This window comes from Microtus oregoni, unplaced genomic scaffold, assembly GCF_018167655.1.
Source record: "Microtus oregoni isolate MIOR12 unplaced genomic scaffold, Mior012 000134F_ref0000037, whole genome shotgun sequence".
Taxonomy (NCBI): domain Eukaryota; kingdom Metazoa; phylum Chordata; class Mammalia; order Rodentia; family Cricetidae; genus Microtus; species Microtus oregoni.
Genome location: NW_024544778.1, coordinates 1654148 through 1670318, shown reverse-complemented (window position 1 = coordinate 1670318; position 16171 = coordinate 1654148). Strand labels below are relative to the sequence as shown.

The 16171-nt window shown below is 47.0% G+C and overlaps 1 protein-coding gene across 1 annotated transcript in view; it reads right to left on the bottom strand.

Annotated features, from left to right (window-relative positions):
• Positions 1 to 16171, bottom strand: part of LOC121444590 (tubulin-specific chaperone D-like) — a 148370-nt gene that overhangs the window by 43618 nt on the left and 88581 nt on the right. The window contains exons 15-16 of the mRNA XM_041646431.1: positions 12854 to 12911; positions 3371 to 3400 (exon numbers count right to left, since the gene is read on the bottom strand). Coding sequence (XP_041502365.1) covers positions 3371 to 3400; positions 12854 to 12911 — 88 coding nt within the window. The remainder of the gene's footprint in view (positions 1 to 3370; positions 3401 to 12853; positions 12912 to 16171) is intronic.

The window sequence follows — 16171 nt, the reverse complement described above, 5'->3', positions numbered from 1 at the left end:
CCCACAACTTACTAGTTGCCATAAGGACGGATGAGGCTGATAGAAACAGCCACTTTCAGGGCTAATGGCCAACCTATAAGAGATTCAAGGAAAGCAGCCATCAGTCCCCCAAACTCCAAAACAAGAGGCAGGCCCCTCCATTCTCTCCTACCAAGAATATGCCTATTGGAACTCCAGCCCAAAAAGCATCACATTATTGGTATTCCCTTAATATTATCCCTCGTGGTTAAAAGAATCTAGAAACTAAATAAAAAACTTTATTTAAAAATGTAAATATAGAAAGTTGTAGCCAAATGTAGAAAGCCTTACAGCTTTGGGCCCAAAGGTGAGTCTGTTCCAAAAGCAGAGGAGATTCCAAATCTATGCACAACACCGGCATAAGCAAAAGCCAAGAAAAGCGGCAGGTACCCACCACCAGCACATCCCTGCATCTCACACAGCCAGCTCACAACAGTCTCAGACGTGCATCTACCAGTATATGTATGTGTGTGACCAGATCCAAAGAAACTGACACAAAATAAAGACATTGACAATCTGAGTCTGAATTTCTACATGGAATTCAGGCTATTTATTACCATGGAGACAGTATCAAAAACAAAAGTTTAGTCCTTGAGCTATATATAAATGCCAGTTAGTCTGAGGACATGGTAGGATGCACCACCCATCTGGAATCCAGAAGAGCTGAAAACCCAGGCCTAAGTAAAACACCTGAGGTTTGTCAGCCTCCTGCTCCCTGGCCTCTGTCCTTAGAGCTACCCCAAGCACAGAATGAAAGGGCTAGAAAACACAGCCAGCAGAGGAAGCAACTCCTTCCTCCGTGCAGCCCACCTTCAGGTTCAGCCTCAATGCCTTCACCCTTTCCGTAAGCTAATCCTGGAGCCTTGATCACTAATACCTCACAACTTCACAAGCACTACCCAACAAACAGTCCCCCTGAGAACTAGAAAGGCTGCCCCAGCCTCTGCCTGTGAGGAGAGTGATGAGCTAAGGTGTCCTGGTTCTGCAGAGTACACACTCTGTGTGCTCTTATCATATTGCTTGATGATACGAGAGATGTAAATGTCTTTTTATCAGAGGTAAAAGAAGACAGAGGAAATTCTATGTTTAAAAAAATTGGTAAAGACATCATCTGGCTAGAATTTCTCCAGATTAGCATATTCTTAAAGTCAAGATTTCATTCTCCCTAGCAAAATGCTAGTCCAACTTGAATTAGCCAATCAAGTAATGTAATGCCAAGCTCTAAGAACTCAGTCTGTGAGGCACAGAGCCCCTTGCCTTGGGGTTAAAAATCAGAGCAGGACCCCCACTGGGTGTGCATGCTTGCTGGGTTGTGAGTGGCTTTGCAGTAGGTGGTGGTGGTGTGTGCCTTTAACCCCAGCACTCCGGAGGCTGAGACAGGTGGATCTCTGTGACTTTGAAGCCAGCCTGGAGCATGGTCTATACAGAGTTAGTTCCAGGATGGCCAGTGCTACACAGAGAAACCCTGTCTCAAAACAAAACAAAACAAAACAGAAAAATAAAGGTGGCTTTTGCACCTTTCTGCAGAAGTAAAACTTTCTGCTTTAACAGAATGCTTTGGATTAGGTAATTATTATCAAGGAGACCCCAACGTCATATATAACAACGAGAGAGAAGCCCACAGCCCAGGCAAAGGTACCACTGCAGAATGATTCACAAAAGGACAACAGCTCATGACTGAGCAGGCAAGTAGAGCCCAGGTTTGACTGTGACCAAGATGAAGGAGAAGCAGCAGTACCCATATCACCCAAAAACAAAATAAGCAATAAGCTAAGGCTTGCCAATCATGTGGCTGTCCTCTCCTCCCCAGAAAGGGGCCTCAGCACCCTGCACCCCAGATGTCTCACTTGAACACACAGAAGTATGGCATCTGGGAAAACCACCTGCTCAGAGATGTGACTCAGGAACACTCCAAGCAGTCACACAGGTACTCAGCTAGACACAGCAGCTGCCCAAGGGATAACCCTAACATGCAAAGATCCCCCCAGGATACAGCAAGGGAACGGAGCATACTTACAACACAGACACACACGCACACACACAGACACACACCCACACACGCGTGCGTGCACACACACAACACACACGCACGCACGCACACACACACACCCCTACTTATTGGAGAGCCCACTCAGCTAGCCACTGGGGTCTTGGCCAGGATGGAGGCAGGCAAGATCTAATCAACTCTGATGTCAAGACCTACATCTCCAGCAATCCAGCCCAAGAGGAGGAGTCACACACACCCCTACCCAGGTCACTGGGCAGGCCTGTTACTTCCTGAATTATTCCCAGCATCCTCTACTACAAACATATGGCAGCTGACAATATTCTTACCTCACGTCCCAAGCCACGTATAGGTTCTCTGACCTGGAGCACATCCATCCTGGTCTACACGTCTCTAACCCCATCATCCTTCTTCACACACAGCCTACTCTGCACACCACGGCAGGGCTTGGCCATCCTTCGACCTTCCTCCCTTGTAACATTAAGAAGCACCCCAGCCACTTCTGTCATGAAACCCTAGAGCAATCATTCTTAGCGGTTTCCTCTGGAACTCTCCTCCCTGCTCAGACTCTTCGCGGTAGCTGCCACTTTCCCCAGCCCCTAACCCAGTAGGATCTCAACCTTCTTAACACTGTAACCCTTTCATACATGCCGTGGTGACCCCCAACCATAAAATTATTTTTGTTGCTACTTCATGTATGCTATTATAATGAATCGTAATGTAAATAGCGTGTTTTCTAATGGTCTGAGGTAAGCCCTGTGAAAGGGTTATTCCTCAACTCCCAAGGGGTCATGACCCATAGGTTAAGAACCATTGCACTAGCCCCTCTCCAGCCTCCTGCGAGACTGACCACACACTTCAGTGTGCCAGAACCTTACTCGTGAATGAATCTAAACCCTACTTTCAAGGCCTGTGATGGGTGTCAAGAGTTACAGGCACAGCTACGACACTCGTGAGCATCAAGGCTTTTGGGAGGTGAGGCCAGAACTTACTACAAAGGACCCAGCCTCCAAGCAAAACACTAGGGACGGGTCAAGGCCTACAGGATCCAAGGACTCACTCACCAGGATAAGATGCTTGGTGCCTGGCACAGGTACAGCCCACAGCAACATGTAAAGCAAGATCCTAACCTGCATAAAACACTCATACAGAGCCTCCCGGAGCTCCCTGGTCACATGACGGTGGGTCTGGGATCAGAACTGCCATGTTTATTAGCTTGCTCTGAGGTGAGGCACATTCATTACCCACACCCAATAGTATAAGAAGATATGAAACCAAAGTTGTCAAAATTCCCACCTCTAAGCCTACAGGAAGTTTCAAAAATAAAGATTTATAAAGTGGCCATACCTGTCTCCCCACGTTCTCCTGGAAGGCAGCCTAAGGAGCAAAAAGAACAAACAGAGCAGGTGAGTGAGGTTTGCTTCAGCTCAACATCAGAAGATAAATTCAAAACAAACACAGCTCAGTGTAAATGACCCATGGCTTTACTTTTTAATAAAAGTCCTCTTTGTTAGCGGACCAAAGCCCTGAGGGTGGTTTGTCACTGTTTTTGTGTCCTGGTCCTCTTTAAAACCACAGTTGAAGAATTCCATTTACAAAATCAAATATAATAAGAGATTGGCCTTTCCCTGGAAATACACTTTCACACTAACACCCCAACGAAGGTCCCAGAGGACAAACAACCCTGAGAACAAACTCCACGATCACCACTCCCCACCATCCCCAACACCTCAGGGTTGCCTCCTAGAGGGAGCATGCCTGACTCCAACCAGCTCTGGACTACTGGAGTCCTACATGCCAGGCACAGAATCGGGGATGAAAATGCTCCATGTGAACTTGAACAAAATTAGATACCTCCAGGTAAACCTTGTTCAGGTGACTCCTCTTTCTTTGGAGACAACTTTTCCTGTCTCGCACATTGTCCTACCTAGGACTGTCTGAACAAAGTGACAATGAAACCTCATGCGACTTCCCCGAAGCATCCACAGCTGAGTTCCAACCAGGATTAGAGACCCTAGGGAGCTGGAGCAAAGCCGCACACAACCATGCGACATGCACCATCCTGGCAAGCAGAGGTGAGAACAGATACAGGGGGAGGGCAGTGGTGGCAGAAGAAACACCCCTTACCTAAGGAGACATTGCAGCGTGGGGTAGGGGGTTGAGAGCAAGCAGAGATGTACAGAAAGAGAACTGAGTCATGGGACCCCAGAATCTATGCATCAACCCCACTGGACTGGTAAACACCAGGACAGAAATGTGGAACAACTCCAGGACAGAGCCTCATGGCAGGGTGGAGACACTCGGTGACTGGCCCTCAGGTGGCTCTCACACGCTTCTAAAATGGGAAAGGAGCTGCTTTTTAATGCTGGCCTTTTTGTAATTTCTGCAAACTGCCCCCCTTGAAGAGTTACTATATATATATATGAGTGTTTCATCTGCCTGTGTGTATGCGTATCACACACATGCCGAGTGCCCAGGGAGGTCAGAAGCTGGACCCCCCCAGAACATTGTTAGGGGGGGTTGTGAGCTACTGTGTGGGTGCTGAGAATCAAAGCGGGGTTCTCTGGCAGAGCAGCTACTGCTCCAGCTCCTTACAGTCAATTCTTTTTCCTTTATTGGGGGGTAGGGGATTGTTGCTTTTTCTTTTTGTTTTTGTTTTCTTGAGACAGGGTTTCTCTGTGTAGTCCTGCCTGTCCTGGAACTTGCTCGGTAGACCAGGCTGGCCTCGAACTCAAAAAGTCCACCTGCCTCTGCCTCCCGAGTGCTGGGATTAAAGGCGTGCACCACCACTACCCAGCTGTCAATTCTTAAAGAAAGAAAGAAACACAGGAAAAGGGTAATGTAAAGAGATGCAGTGTCACCTTAATTATAAGCAGGGACATCTCCACACAAGGTAAGAACTAATTCAAGATTTATGTGGAAACCATCTTGAAAATAAAAGATTAGGGGATCACCCAACACAATATGAAGACAGACCACGTGGATATCACTTCAGAATATACGCTCAGCTCAGACAGAAAACAGAAGAATGCTGGGACAGGGTCAAGTGGCTAGCAGCCTTAATACTGAAAGCACACACCAAAGAAAGATAAATAAGACAAAAACCTCACTCCAATAGCAAACTCCTGTCCATGGAGACGCTAAGAAAAGGATGAAAACAACCACAGACTAGGGATCTGCAACACACATCTCCAATATAAAGGCCAAAAATCTAGAATGCATAAAGATCTCTCAAAACTCAACAGTGAGGACTAACAATACAACCAGACAATGACTGAGACTTGAGAATACATCTTACTCAGGTGGACACAGAAAGCAAATGAGCACCCCAAACAGACTCAGTATCATCAGAGAAAAGGAAACTAAAACCACACACATATCAGCAAAAAGTAAGAGCAGGAAGAAACCAGGCAACCCCACCACGTCTCGGCAAAGATGAGGAGAACACATTATAGTACAGTCGCCCTGGGGAACAGTTAGCAGCATACTGGAAGATGGGACCCAGAAACTGTACTCCAGGCATACACCCTAAGAAACAGAAACTGTGCACACACAATCTGTAGGAAAGCGCTCATAATAATCCTGGGTCAGCAGCAACCCAAATGCCCGTTTACAAGTAAAGCCAAGACTCGGTTAGAGAACAAACCCACTCACAGTAGAAGGTGAAGACCAGGAATTCCCAACGTACTAGACACACTCAGTGAGAAGACCAGACCCAAAGGCTGCTACTTCAGCAACAGAACAGCACTACAAAGCTGGAAAGGTAGACTGAAGATTGCTAGCAGTGAAGAGAGAAGCAGCCATGTTTAAAAGGATCACGCAGGGACCTCTGTGGTGATGACTACCGTGTGCCTTAACTGTAGGGGGTTCACATATGTATGAGATGCAGACATACGAAGCTAACCACACACACAGGACACAGAACACCAAGAGTTCTGACTGAGACTACTGAGTTGGTAGACATAACCTATGATGTTACCCAGTAGAGACCTGAGGAAAAGGGTTAACAGACTTTACTGTATTCTCACAACTCTACGTGAACCTCAAGAATATCAAAATAAAAGGCAAAAAATAATACAAGAAACAATTGGAATGAAACATTAAATAAAATACTGGGTGAAAGTCTCTCTCTCTCTCTCTCTCCTCTCGCCTCCCCCTTTCCATCCCCCTCTCTCTCCCCCTCTCCCCTGTCCTCGCCCCCCCCCATTTCCTCTCCACTCCTCATCCCAAATTTCCCACGAGGGCCACACCCACTGCCTGTCCTCAGGAGAGGAACAGGCCTCTTCGCAAAGTCAGCAGCACATCTAGCCTGCTGGACACTATCTAGCATGCAAAACCTGGAGTAGTTAGCAATGTGTAACTGATCCTTTCCACCAAGCAATGCCAGGACTCTACTGTCTAGCCCCTGCATGCTGACCACCAGAGAGAGCCGGCAACAGGAAGCTCTCATGAGGATCCAAATCAAAGGCCCTGTTGCCTTAGAAGGACTGTGGCCACCAGACAAGGGACCCAGGAAGAGGAGAGGGGTCATCAACAACAGTTGCAAGGTAAGGCCACAGAACTGGCAATGTCTGGCCACTTCACTTCTCACACCTCCTGGATCCTGGCCAGGTAAACAGACATCTCACACACCCAGAAAGAGAAACCCTGGAAAGGCGTCGGCCAAGAGGCTGAAGCAGCACCCAGAGCAGCGGCTGCCTGAAGAAGCAGCTTCCTGGAAAGAAGTTCTTAGTGCACTCAGAACCTTTATGTCTTCAAATGGGCCTCAAGTGTAGGCATCCTTCATTTCCCTGTGTTTAAATCCCACATCACTAGATAAACAGCGCTGGACTCAAAAGGAACACAAGGAACTTCTTGTTAGTTTAATAGGGTTTTAGCTTCAAGAAAAAACAAACAAATTTACAGAGTTTTATTTCACCTTGTCAATTACCCTCATCAACTCAGATCACGAAACCCAACATGGACAAGTTCAACAGAAACACCTGGGTGAAAGCCCCAGGACCTGACTGGGGCCCAGTACCTCTATGTCCTAAGCGCAGGACAGGTGCTTCTTCTTTCTTAAAGCCAAAAGCGGGGAGGGGAGCTAACAGAAATGGACAGGAAAGACACTTCCTCACGCCAAAAAGAGTCACCACAACAGGGCCCTGTAGCATGAGAACACTAAACACAGTCGGGGGAGCCGGCTTGCTCAAGCATGAGCTCAGTCAGTTCAGGTGGGATGTCCCTGGCGTGGCAGAAATGCATTGGACAGGAACACAAGAACCTGTAGTAAACAAGATTAGCAACTCAGGTGGAGGGGAAAACACGCAGCAGGTGTAGCATTGGTGCTATCCAGTTTGGCCCAAAAATGCTTGCTCGGGTACAGATCTGTAAGTGACCGAATGGTATCAGCCAGATTTCAGACAATGACACAACCAGTAACTACCATACAGGCATACGCGCCAACAGCGGAAGCAGAAGATGATGTCATCAACAGTTTCTACACAGATCTACAGAACAAGGTCACCAGGGTGCGTAAGAACGACACTAATGATTATGGGTGACTTCAGTGCAAGAGTGGGATCCGGAGAAAGAAAGGACTATAGTGTTGTGGGAACATATGGATTCGGACAAAGGAACCAGCGGGGAACGACTGCCTGACCTCTGCTATGTAACTGATTTGTACAAATCCAACCCAAAATTCAAGCAGGCCAAACCATCAAGATGTGGGACGTAGGAATCCCCTGACAAACACACATACAGCCAAGCCCACCACATTCTGGTCAGCAGGAAACTTTTATCTGGCATCTAAAACAGTTGACTTGGGGTCAGATCACCAACTTCTATGGCCAACATTCAACTCAAACCTAGGAGAGGGATGCCAGGCAAGATGACCTGCAGGATCGAACATAAACAATGGACCCAGCTGTGTGGAGAGAGCTAAGAGACTCGCTGAAAACAAGATGAGGGAAATCATTAAACAACTGTTTACAAACATAGAAAGTGAATGGAAGAAAATCAAAAGAGCTTTACAGGAGGCTTCAAGGAGATGCTTGGTTAGGCAAAAAGGGCAACACCAGTAGAATGGCTCACTACAGAGATGGTCAACCTGGCGGGAGAAGGAAACTAAAGAGCAACCCGCAGGCAGCAAACACAACTACCCGTGAGGGAGGTCAAAGAGGCAGACTCCACAATAACACATCTTGTCTGTGAAGCTATCAGACGGATAACTGCCAGATATGCTCCTCAGTTTGGGTGATTAAAGATGGGCAAGGTCATTTATTAATAGAACCAGGGGAAGTAAAGCAAAGATGGAGACAATACTTTGACACCCTGTACCATGACCCTAATGCTGTCAACGCAGACTACAACGAGAAACACTTCAGCAGACACTCAAACATCAGGGACGATGAGAAAATATTAAATATTGACAGGAGAAAGACAGAGGAAGTTATCAAGAGAGCGAAACACAGGTCCAGGAGTGGATGACATCATGGTGGAGGAGCTGGAGGCAGCTACAGTAGGCTCAGGGGCCAAGGCACTTCTCAGACTCTTCAGAGAGACATGGGAACACGAAGTGATTCCCACGGAATAGAAGCACTCAGCCATAATTCCCATACACAAGAAGGACAAGCTGGACTGCTCAAATTACAGGGGTATTAGTTTGTTGTGCCATAGCAGCAAGACCTTCCCCATCATCCTGCGAAGGATCAAGAGGAAGTCCTAGCAGAGGCCTAGTGAGCATTCAGAGCTAACAGGAGCACAATTGATCAGATCTTCACTTTGAGGCAACTGGCAGAAAAATACCAAGAATTTGGAAAAGTCATGTCTGTTATAGCGACTTCAGGAAGGCATTTGATAGCATTTGGAAGAAAGGACTTTGAAAAACAATGAGGTTCTACAGGTACACAGAGAAAACCATAGGATACTAGAAAATGCCTATAAAGATACCTTTGCATCAGTCAAAGTCTGTGGAGAACTAAGTAGTCAGTTTAAGACAATCATAGGAGTGTTGCAGCGATGCACCCTATCCCAACACTCTTTAATATATTCCTGGAATTAATAACAGCATGAGCCCTGGAGGACGAGGAGATAGGTGTGCAGATAGGTGCTGTGAAAATCAGTAACTTGTGTTTCATCAATGATACAGCACTACTTGCTGAAAGTCCAAACAAGCTGCAGGCCATGGGACATAGAGTGCTGGAAGTCAGTGAAAGCCTTGTATGAAAGTAAACATCGAGAAGACTGAGATGCAACACTTGGGAAGGGCGCACAAGGATTTTAACGTTGTAATAAAGAATCAGAACCTCAAGCTAATAGTCAACTTTGCCTATCTGGGAGGAAACCTCAGTTGAATGGAAGGAACTATTTTAGACAGCAAGAGGCGGAGGTAGAGAGGGATAGCAAGGGCTGCATTGCAGGCACTAGGAAAAGTTTGGTCCGCAAGAGACATAACAACAACAAAATTACAAGTATATGAGATGCTTGTCTTGAGTTGCCTTCTTTACAACTCTGAAACCCAGAAAATGAAACACTTGTCAGAACAGCGGCTTCATGTGTTTGAGACAGCATGCCTCAGGAGGATACTAGACGTCACATGAAGAGACAGACTGTGTAATGTTCAGAAACATTTCCATCTGCAGAAGGAAGTAAACTACAGAATATGGCAATGGCGCTTGAGATACTTTGGCCGTGTTATGAGAATGAATGACGGCAGATACCTGAAGACAGCACTGCTTGGAAGAGTGCACAGGATAAGGCAAAGAGGAAGACTCAAAGAATGCTGGATAGTCAGCATAAAGGAAGACTGGAACCTTGGGTAGTGCAATAACAAAGGCATGTAGGACTGTCCAGGGTAGGAACAACTGGAGAGCCGCCATCAACGGGCTGGCCATGCATGCGTAAGCATTGCCGGGACATAATGATGAATGACGGTCTCACTTCATCCCAGGTCACATAAAGCCACAGGGCTTTGATTTTATTACTGTTTCCCATAAATATGTCCTAGGTTACAGAAAATAATAAAGAAAACACAAAAATACATTAGTTCAGATTTAATATAGACTTTGCCTAACAGTTAACTATGAGAGCAAGGTCACTAAGACCTCCCAAGAAAGCACTGAGCCTACTAACTGCAGACAAAGTGGAGTCCCTCTGGGCTGGTGACAGTTTTAAAGGACTCTGGGCAGGCTGCTTGCATTCTGGCTGCTTCTTGGTGCAGGTGTAGGCAGAGAGCCAACAGCAGTCATGAAAGACCACAGTCAGACATCCTGAGACAGCAAGACCTCAAAGATCACCTGACCAGAACACCAGAAGCATGACCCCTTGGCTGAGATCCCATGACCAGAACACCAGAGGCATGACCCATTGGCTGAGATCCCATGACCAGTACTGAACAGCAAGGCCTTCTAAGCCCTCCATAGTAGGTCTTCACATATGAGTACCCAATATGCTGGATCCCATGCCAAACACACAGCTGATGCAGCAATGGATATATAGAACTAGGTTCAGGGCCTGCGTGCATTCCTACTGCAGTGCAGCCAGAGGTCAGGTAACAGATAGAAACTACATCACTTGGGACAGGCAACTGAAGACAGGGACCACTGTGACAGAGAAGATGAATTCAGTTGAAGCCTTTGATAACACCAAGTTACTTCACTTAACTGATGTGGGATACCTTTCTGTATATGGGTTGCTTTTATTGGATAATGAATAAAGCTGTTTCGGCAAATGGCTTAGCAGAGTAGAGTCAGGCGGGAAATCCAAACAGAGCTATATATAGAGAGAGTATGTGGAGTCAAGGAAACACCATGTAGCTGCTGAAGGAGAAGGACACGCAGGAACCTTAGGAACTTTACCAATAGGCCACAGCCTCTTGGCGATACACAGATTGATAGAAATGGGTTAATTTAATATGTAAGAGCTAGGAATAAGCTGGAGTCGGCCAAACAGTGTTGTAATTAATATAGTTTCTATGTGATTATTCAGGTCTGGGCGGCTGGGAAAGAAAGAACGGTCTCCGTTTACACTTAACAACACAGAAGACTTGACCTGAGAAACAAGGAAGGTGGGCAACTCTTTAATCAGTAAAAACAAAAGCAAACAGTGGAAATTTTTCAAAAAAAAAATGCCTAGATAGGTTCTTCAAATACTACCAAATAATTAAAGTAGAAAAGCATCAATCTCTTAAAAATTATGGTACAAAATAAAAGAGAAATACTTCTGCACCCTCAATGTGTTAGTTCATCTTCAGTCAAACTGCAGACAAAAATACCTGAACAAAAGATTAATAACCCCCATGAACAGATTCAGAAATTCTTTTTCTGAGAACACTAACAACATAAAGAAGGGCCTACACGTGAGTGGAAATTACACTAGAAAGGAAAGGTTATTTCAAAGTCTGAAAAGGAACCACACAGTGTACCACATAAAAAGACACAAGCCAAAGACCACTTGATTACATCAAAGTCGAATACCTATTCATGATTTTAAAACATGAATAAAATGAAAGAAGCTACAGGAAAGAACTTCTCAGCCTGCTAAACAGGAAGCCCCTGCTGACATGCAGAGCCGGGTAAGTCTCCCTTTTCCTCAGTTCCATGACTTCAGAGGTCTCCTCTCCGTCCCACTCTAAGGCCCGGCTCCTATCCCACAGAACACATCTGCAACACTGCCAACTCAATCTCAGGCCTCCCATGGTATGGAGATCTCATTGGTACTAACAAATCCCACCCACATCTGCAACACTGCCAACTCAATCACAGGCCTCCCATGGTATGGAGATCTCATTGGTACTAACAAATCCCACCCACATCTGCAACACTGCCAACTCAATCACAGGCCTCCCATGGTATGGAGATCTCATTGGTACTAACAAATGCCACCCACATCTGCAACACTGCCTACTCAATCACAGGCCTCCCATAGTTTGGAGACCTCATTGGCGCTAACCGACCCCCTGTGCACCAGCACCCTCCCTTTCCCTTAGTCTCAGAGCAGCCGCAGTCAAATGCTACTCAATCTGTCTCTATGAGAATGCAGAGCCTCAGAGCTCAAAACACCACAGCACTCCTGACAGAGCCTGGATCAGCTATGGCCTCCCACAGCACTCACAGACCTGGCCTCAGTAACTGACCACAGCGGCCAGTTATGTGTGGAGTCAGCTGGAACTGCAACATCCCCACGCGGGCAACATCTCAGTCTCTTCCCCTTGTAATTCATGAGACTTTGGTCTCATCAATGGCCCTAGTCAACACCCCTATTGACACAATCTACCCAAACCCACCCCAAAAAGCTGATCTCACGGGACCTGGGTAACTGAGCTCAAAACACAAGGCCCACGGTCAGCTATGAGGCCAAAGCCCACCCAAGGAGATCCATTCCGATGTGGCCAGGAAAGCAGAGCTAAACGCAGCTTAGTAACAGCTCTTCCTGAAGCATAAACCTGCAGTGCCCTGTTCTGTCATTCCTGGACCAGTCCTGCCAGGCCATTTAGGGTAGAGTCACAGGATAAATTTCTCTTCCCCTGCAGAGCCGGAGCCACCCTGAACTTGGTCTGGGTAACGAACAGAAACCTGTTCACCCGTACTTGTTCAAGATATTTCACCACAGCTGGCTGTGGCTCTCTTGGCAGCACTAGATGGAGGCCTTGAGCCCTGACTTCCCCGTGAATTCCACAGTAAAAGCCCTACAAATGTTACTGTGGCGACTGCTTTACTGGGCTCTTTCCTCTGATCTCCTTTGCCCAGGGGAATGGGTTTTCCAGGGGGACAGAGGCCCACCTGCAGGACATTAGCCACAGTTACACCCCCAGCTCCAGGAAAGGAATGCTCCGGGGACAACAGAACTTACAGAGGCAGCTCTTCTGCAGTTCACGTTTCGGTCAAAGATGGCGGCAATGACCAGCGCACTGTAAAAACAAGGAAAATGGTTAATTAAAATGAAATATGCAAGGGCTGGGAAAATAACTCAGTCAATAAACTGCTTGTCTTGCATGAGATCCCTCATAAAATGTTGGTGAGGCAGTGCATGCTAATAACCCCAGCCAGTCTAGCCTAACGGCTGAACACCAGGCCCACAGGAGACTCTGTCTTAAAGGAGTGGACAGAATTCCTGTTGATGACACCAAGCTTGTTTTCAGCCCTCCACATGCATAGGAAGGGGCACAGACCATGTGACATCCTCCCGCTGTTCACTTGCTGAGTGAGCCTCTCGGACAGCGACAGCAGGAAGCTCAAGGTTCCTAGAGTGACCTCGAAGATAGCAAGAGTTATAGCCCCAGCCCTAACAAATGTCCTGAGCCTCTAGTACCTTGGAGAAAAATGTCTTTGCCCTCCTGGGATCACATGCGCTCGACAAAATGCAAAGACAAATGGTGCCAGAGGATAAGACTTGACAGCAGACAGACAAACGGTCACAAGTGCATGGCTGACACTACCTCCTCCACACACTAACAGCAAGCCAGAGCTCCATGCGCCCTGCAGGCAGCCTGCCCCTGGGAAGCACCCAACCTTATGGCTTCCACAGTGCTCACAGGCCTCAACCCAGTGTGAGGCACAATGGAGCGAGCACTGTCTGTATCATTAGATGAAGTCAACGGGACGGAGACCAAGACTGGATCTTCTGGTGATCCTCATGCAAGAAGGCCACCACTACACACAGCCTCCTGACCTCAGACCAAGGCCACAAGTCAAAATAAGCCTTTTCTTTACAAAGTAGTGTCCTTCAAGTATTTGATATAGCAATGAGTGAGCTGCTAACAGGCAGTCAGCCGATTATAGCAGTCACCACAGAAACACTACATGGAAGGCAGCTGTTAAGTCTCAACTTTTTCTAGAGCCAGAAGCAATACCACCACACCAAACCAACTTTCCCCAGCTCTCATGACACCCAACAGGTTTTAACTAAGTCTTTTTCTTATATAAAAACTTTATTACTGTCAGAATCTAGAGAGTCCTTGCTCCTCCACATCTCATGTCTCTCACCTCTCCTGCAGTCATCAGTTACTGCCATGGGTCCCATCCTCAAGGGGAACCCTTCTCAGGGAAGCATTTCCCCATCTAGGATTTCTCTCCTTGGTCCAGGAGAAGCCCCAGGGATATTCTCAGGAAACAGCAAGGTGCGAGACCTATGGATCAAGGACCAGCCAAGTATGTCTTTCTCGACCTCATTCTCAACTTTCCCAACCATGTAGTGGGCATGCAGTGAGCATGTAGTGAGCATGCAGTGAGCATGCAGTGAGCATGTAGTGGGCATGTAGTGAGCATGCAGTGGGCATGCAGTGAGCATGTAGTGGGCATGTAGTGGGCATGCAGTGAGCATGTAGTGGGCATGTAGTGGGCATGCAGTGAGCATGCAGTGGGAATGTAGTGGGCATGCAGTGAGCATGTAGTAGGCATGTAGTAGGCATGTAGTGGGCATGTAGTGAGCATGCAGTGGGCATGCAGTGAGCATGTAGTGGGCATGTAGTGGGCATGCAGTGGGCATGCAGTGAGCATGTAGTGGGAATGTAGTGGGCATGCAGTGAGCATGCAGTGAGCGAGGCTGACCTGAGCTTTAGCTTCAATGTTTTACTTCCTTCCTCCTAGGGACAAGGCTGTACCCAATTCACCTTTTTCCTAAAACACTTTCTACAGGTTACTAGGTAACTTTACAGCTGCAGATGAGACCTGATAAGGTGGTAGAGTTAGGGGAACCCCTACTGGGGCCTTCTCCCAACTCCACTTGTCCTTCTCAGGTGTGTGGGAGGCCAAGGGAGTACTGCACACGTAAATGAAGGCATCTCTCCTGTGCTCAGCACCAACACAAGAAGCCCCAAGTAGCAGCTCCTCCCATGGGGACCATATCCAGTGGGAGAAGCTGCAGCAGGCCTGCCCAACAATTTTCCTTATGGGGCCATCCTTCCCACAATCACCTTGACAGGTCTGTGTGCTCACAAAAGCCCCAGTTACCACGCTCCTCAGAGCACCGGAATATTTCAACTATTCTTCTCAAGGCAGCGAGTTTGCTGGTGACTGTCCTCTTGGTCTCTGACAGTGAACATACACAGGCTGTTCCATACAGACCTTTCCAAGGTGTGAGCAAGTAAAATGAGCCATAAGTCAGAAGGACTGGGACATGGAGTCCATTACAGGACTCTCATCAGAGGAAACCCATGTGCAGCAGGTATCAGAAGCCATGAGAAGCAACAGCCTCCTACACTACCATCAAGTTAGCTTTTCCTTGAGCATTAAATGCCTTAAAAGTCACTGCTTCATTGACAGTCTTTCTTTCTGTAGCCCAGGTGAGCCTTGAACTCATGGTGAGTCTCCTGCCTTAGCCTCTCAAGTGCTATGATTATAGGCATGAATCAGAATTTACATGTTTCATAAAACTTGAGATTATACTGAAGTAGATGTAACAATAGTTGGAAAATGCTGCTTTGTAAGTAACACCTTCAGGTTAACTAAAACAAATTTGCATGCACTTACGAGTAAAGGTGTTTAAACACTTTAATCTGGGCTAAAATCTTTTTTTAACTTTTTATTCATTTGTGTGTTTGTGTGTGTGTCTGCTTGTGTCTGTGTATCACCTGTGTGCTGAGCCTGAAGAAGCCAGAAGAGGGCTTCAGATTCCCTGGGACTACAGTCACAGTTGTGAGCTACCACGTGAAGGCCAGGGATTAACTCAAGTCCTCTAAAGGAGCAGCCAGTACTTTTGTCCACTGAGCCACTCTCCAGCTCCGGATTAGCTTCCTTAAAACTGTTTTCCTAACTTTAGAACAAGACTGCAGTATTTAAATATACGAAGATGTTTCAAGAGCAAAGGGTTAGGAAATCACCTTCCTACATCACTGTCTTCATGCGTACTAACCTCCGCCTGGGCCCCAGTCATCCTCGGCAGGGTGACCCTGTGTGAATGTCACTACAACACCTGGCACCCACGGTGAAACCCACCATCTGAGAGAGGTGCTGGTGGGTATGCCCACCTGCCTGACTTCCCTGGGGAAGCTGTGTGACAGCTCACCAGGATTCACCGGGAAGGGACCCTTTTTCAGGCCAAGGGAAAGTGGCATGCCTCAGCCTGCTTCTCTGCTTTCTCACAGTCTTATCCCTCAGTTCAGCATGTGCCGTGAGAACAGCATTTACCCCAAACTCATCTTTTTTTCATTTGTATGATACTATGTAGCAC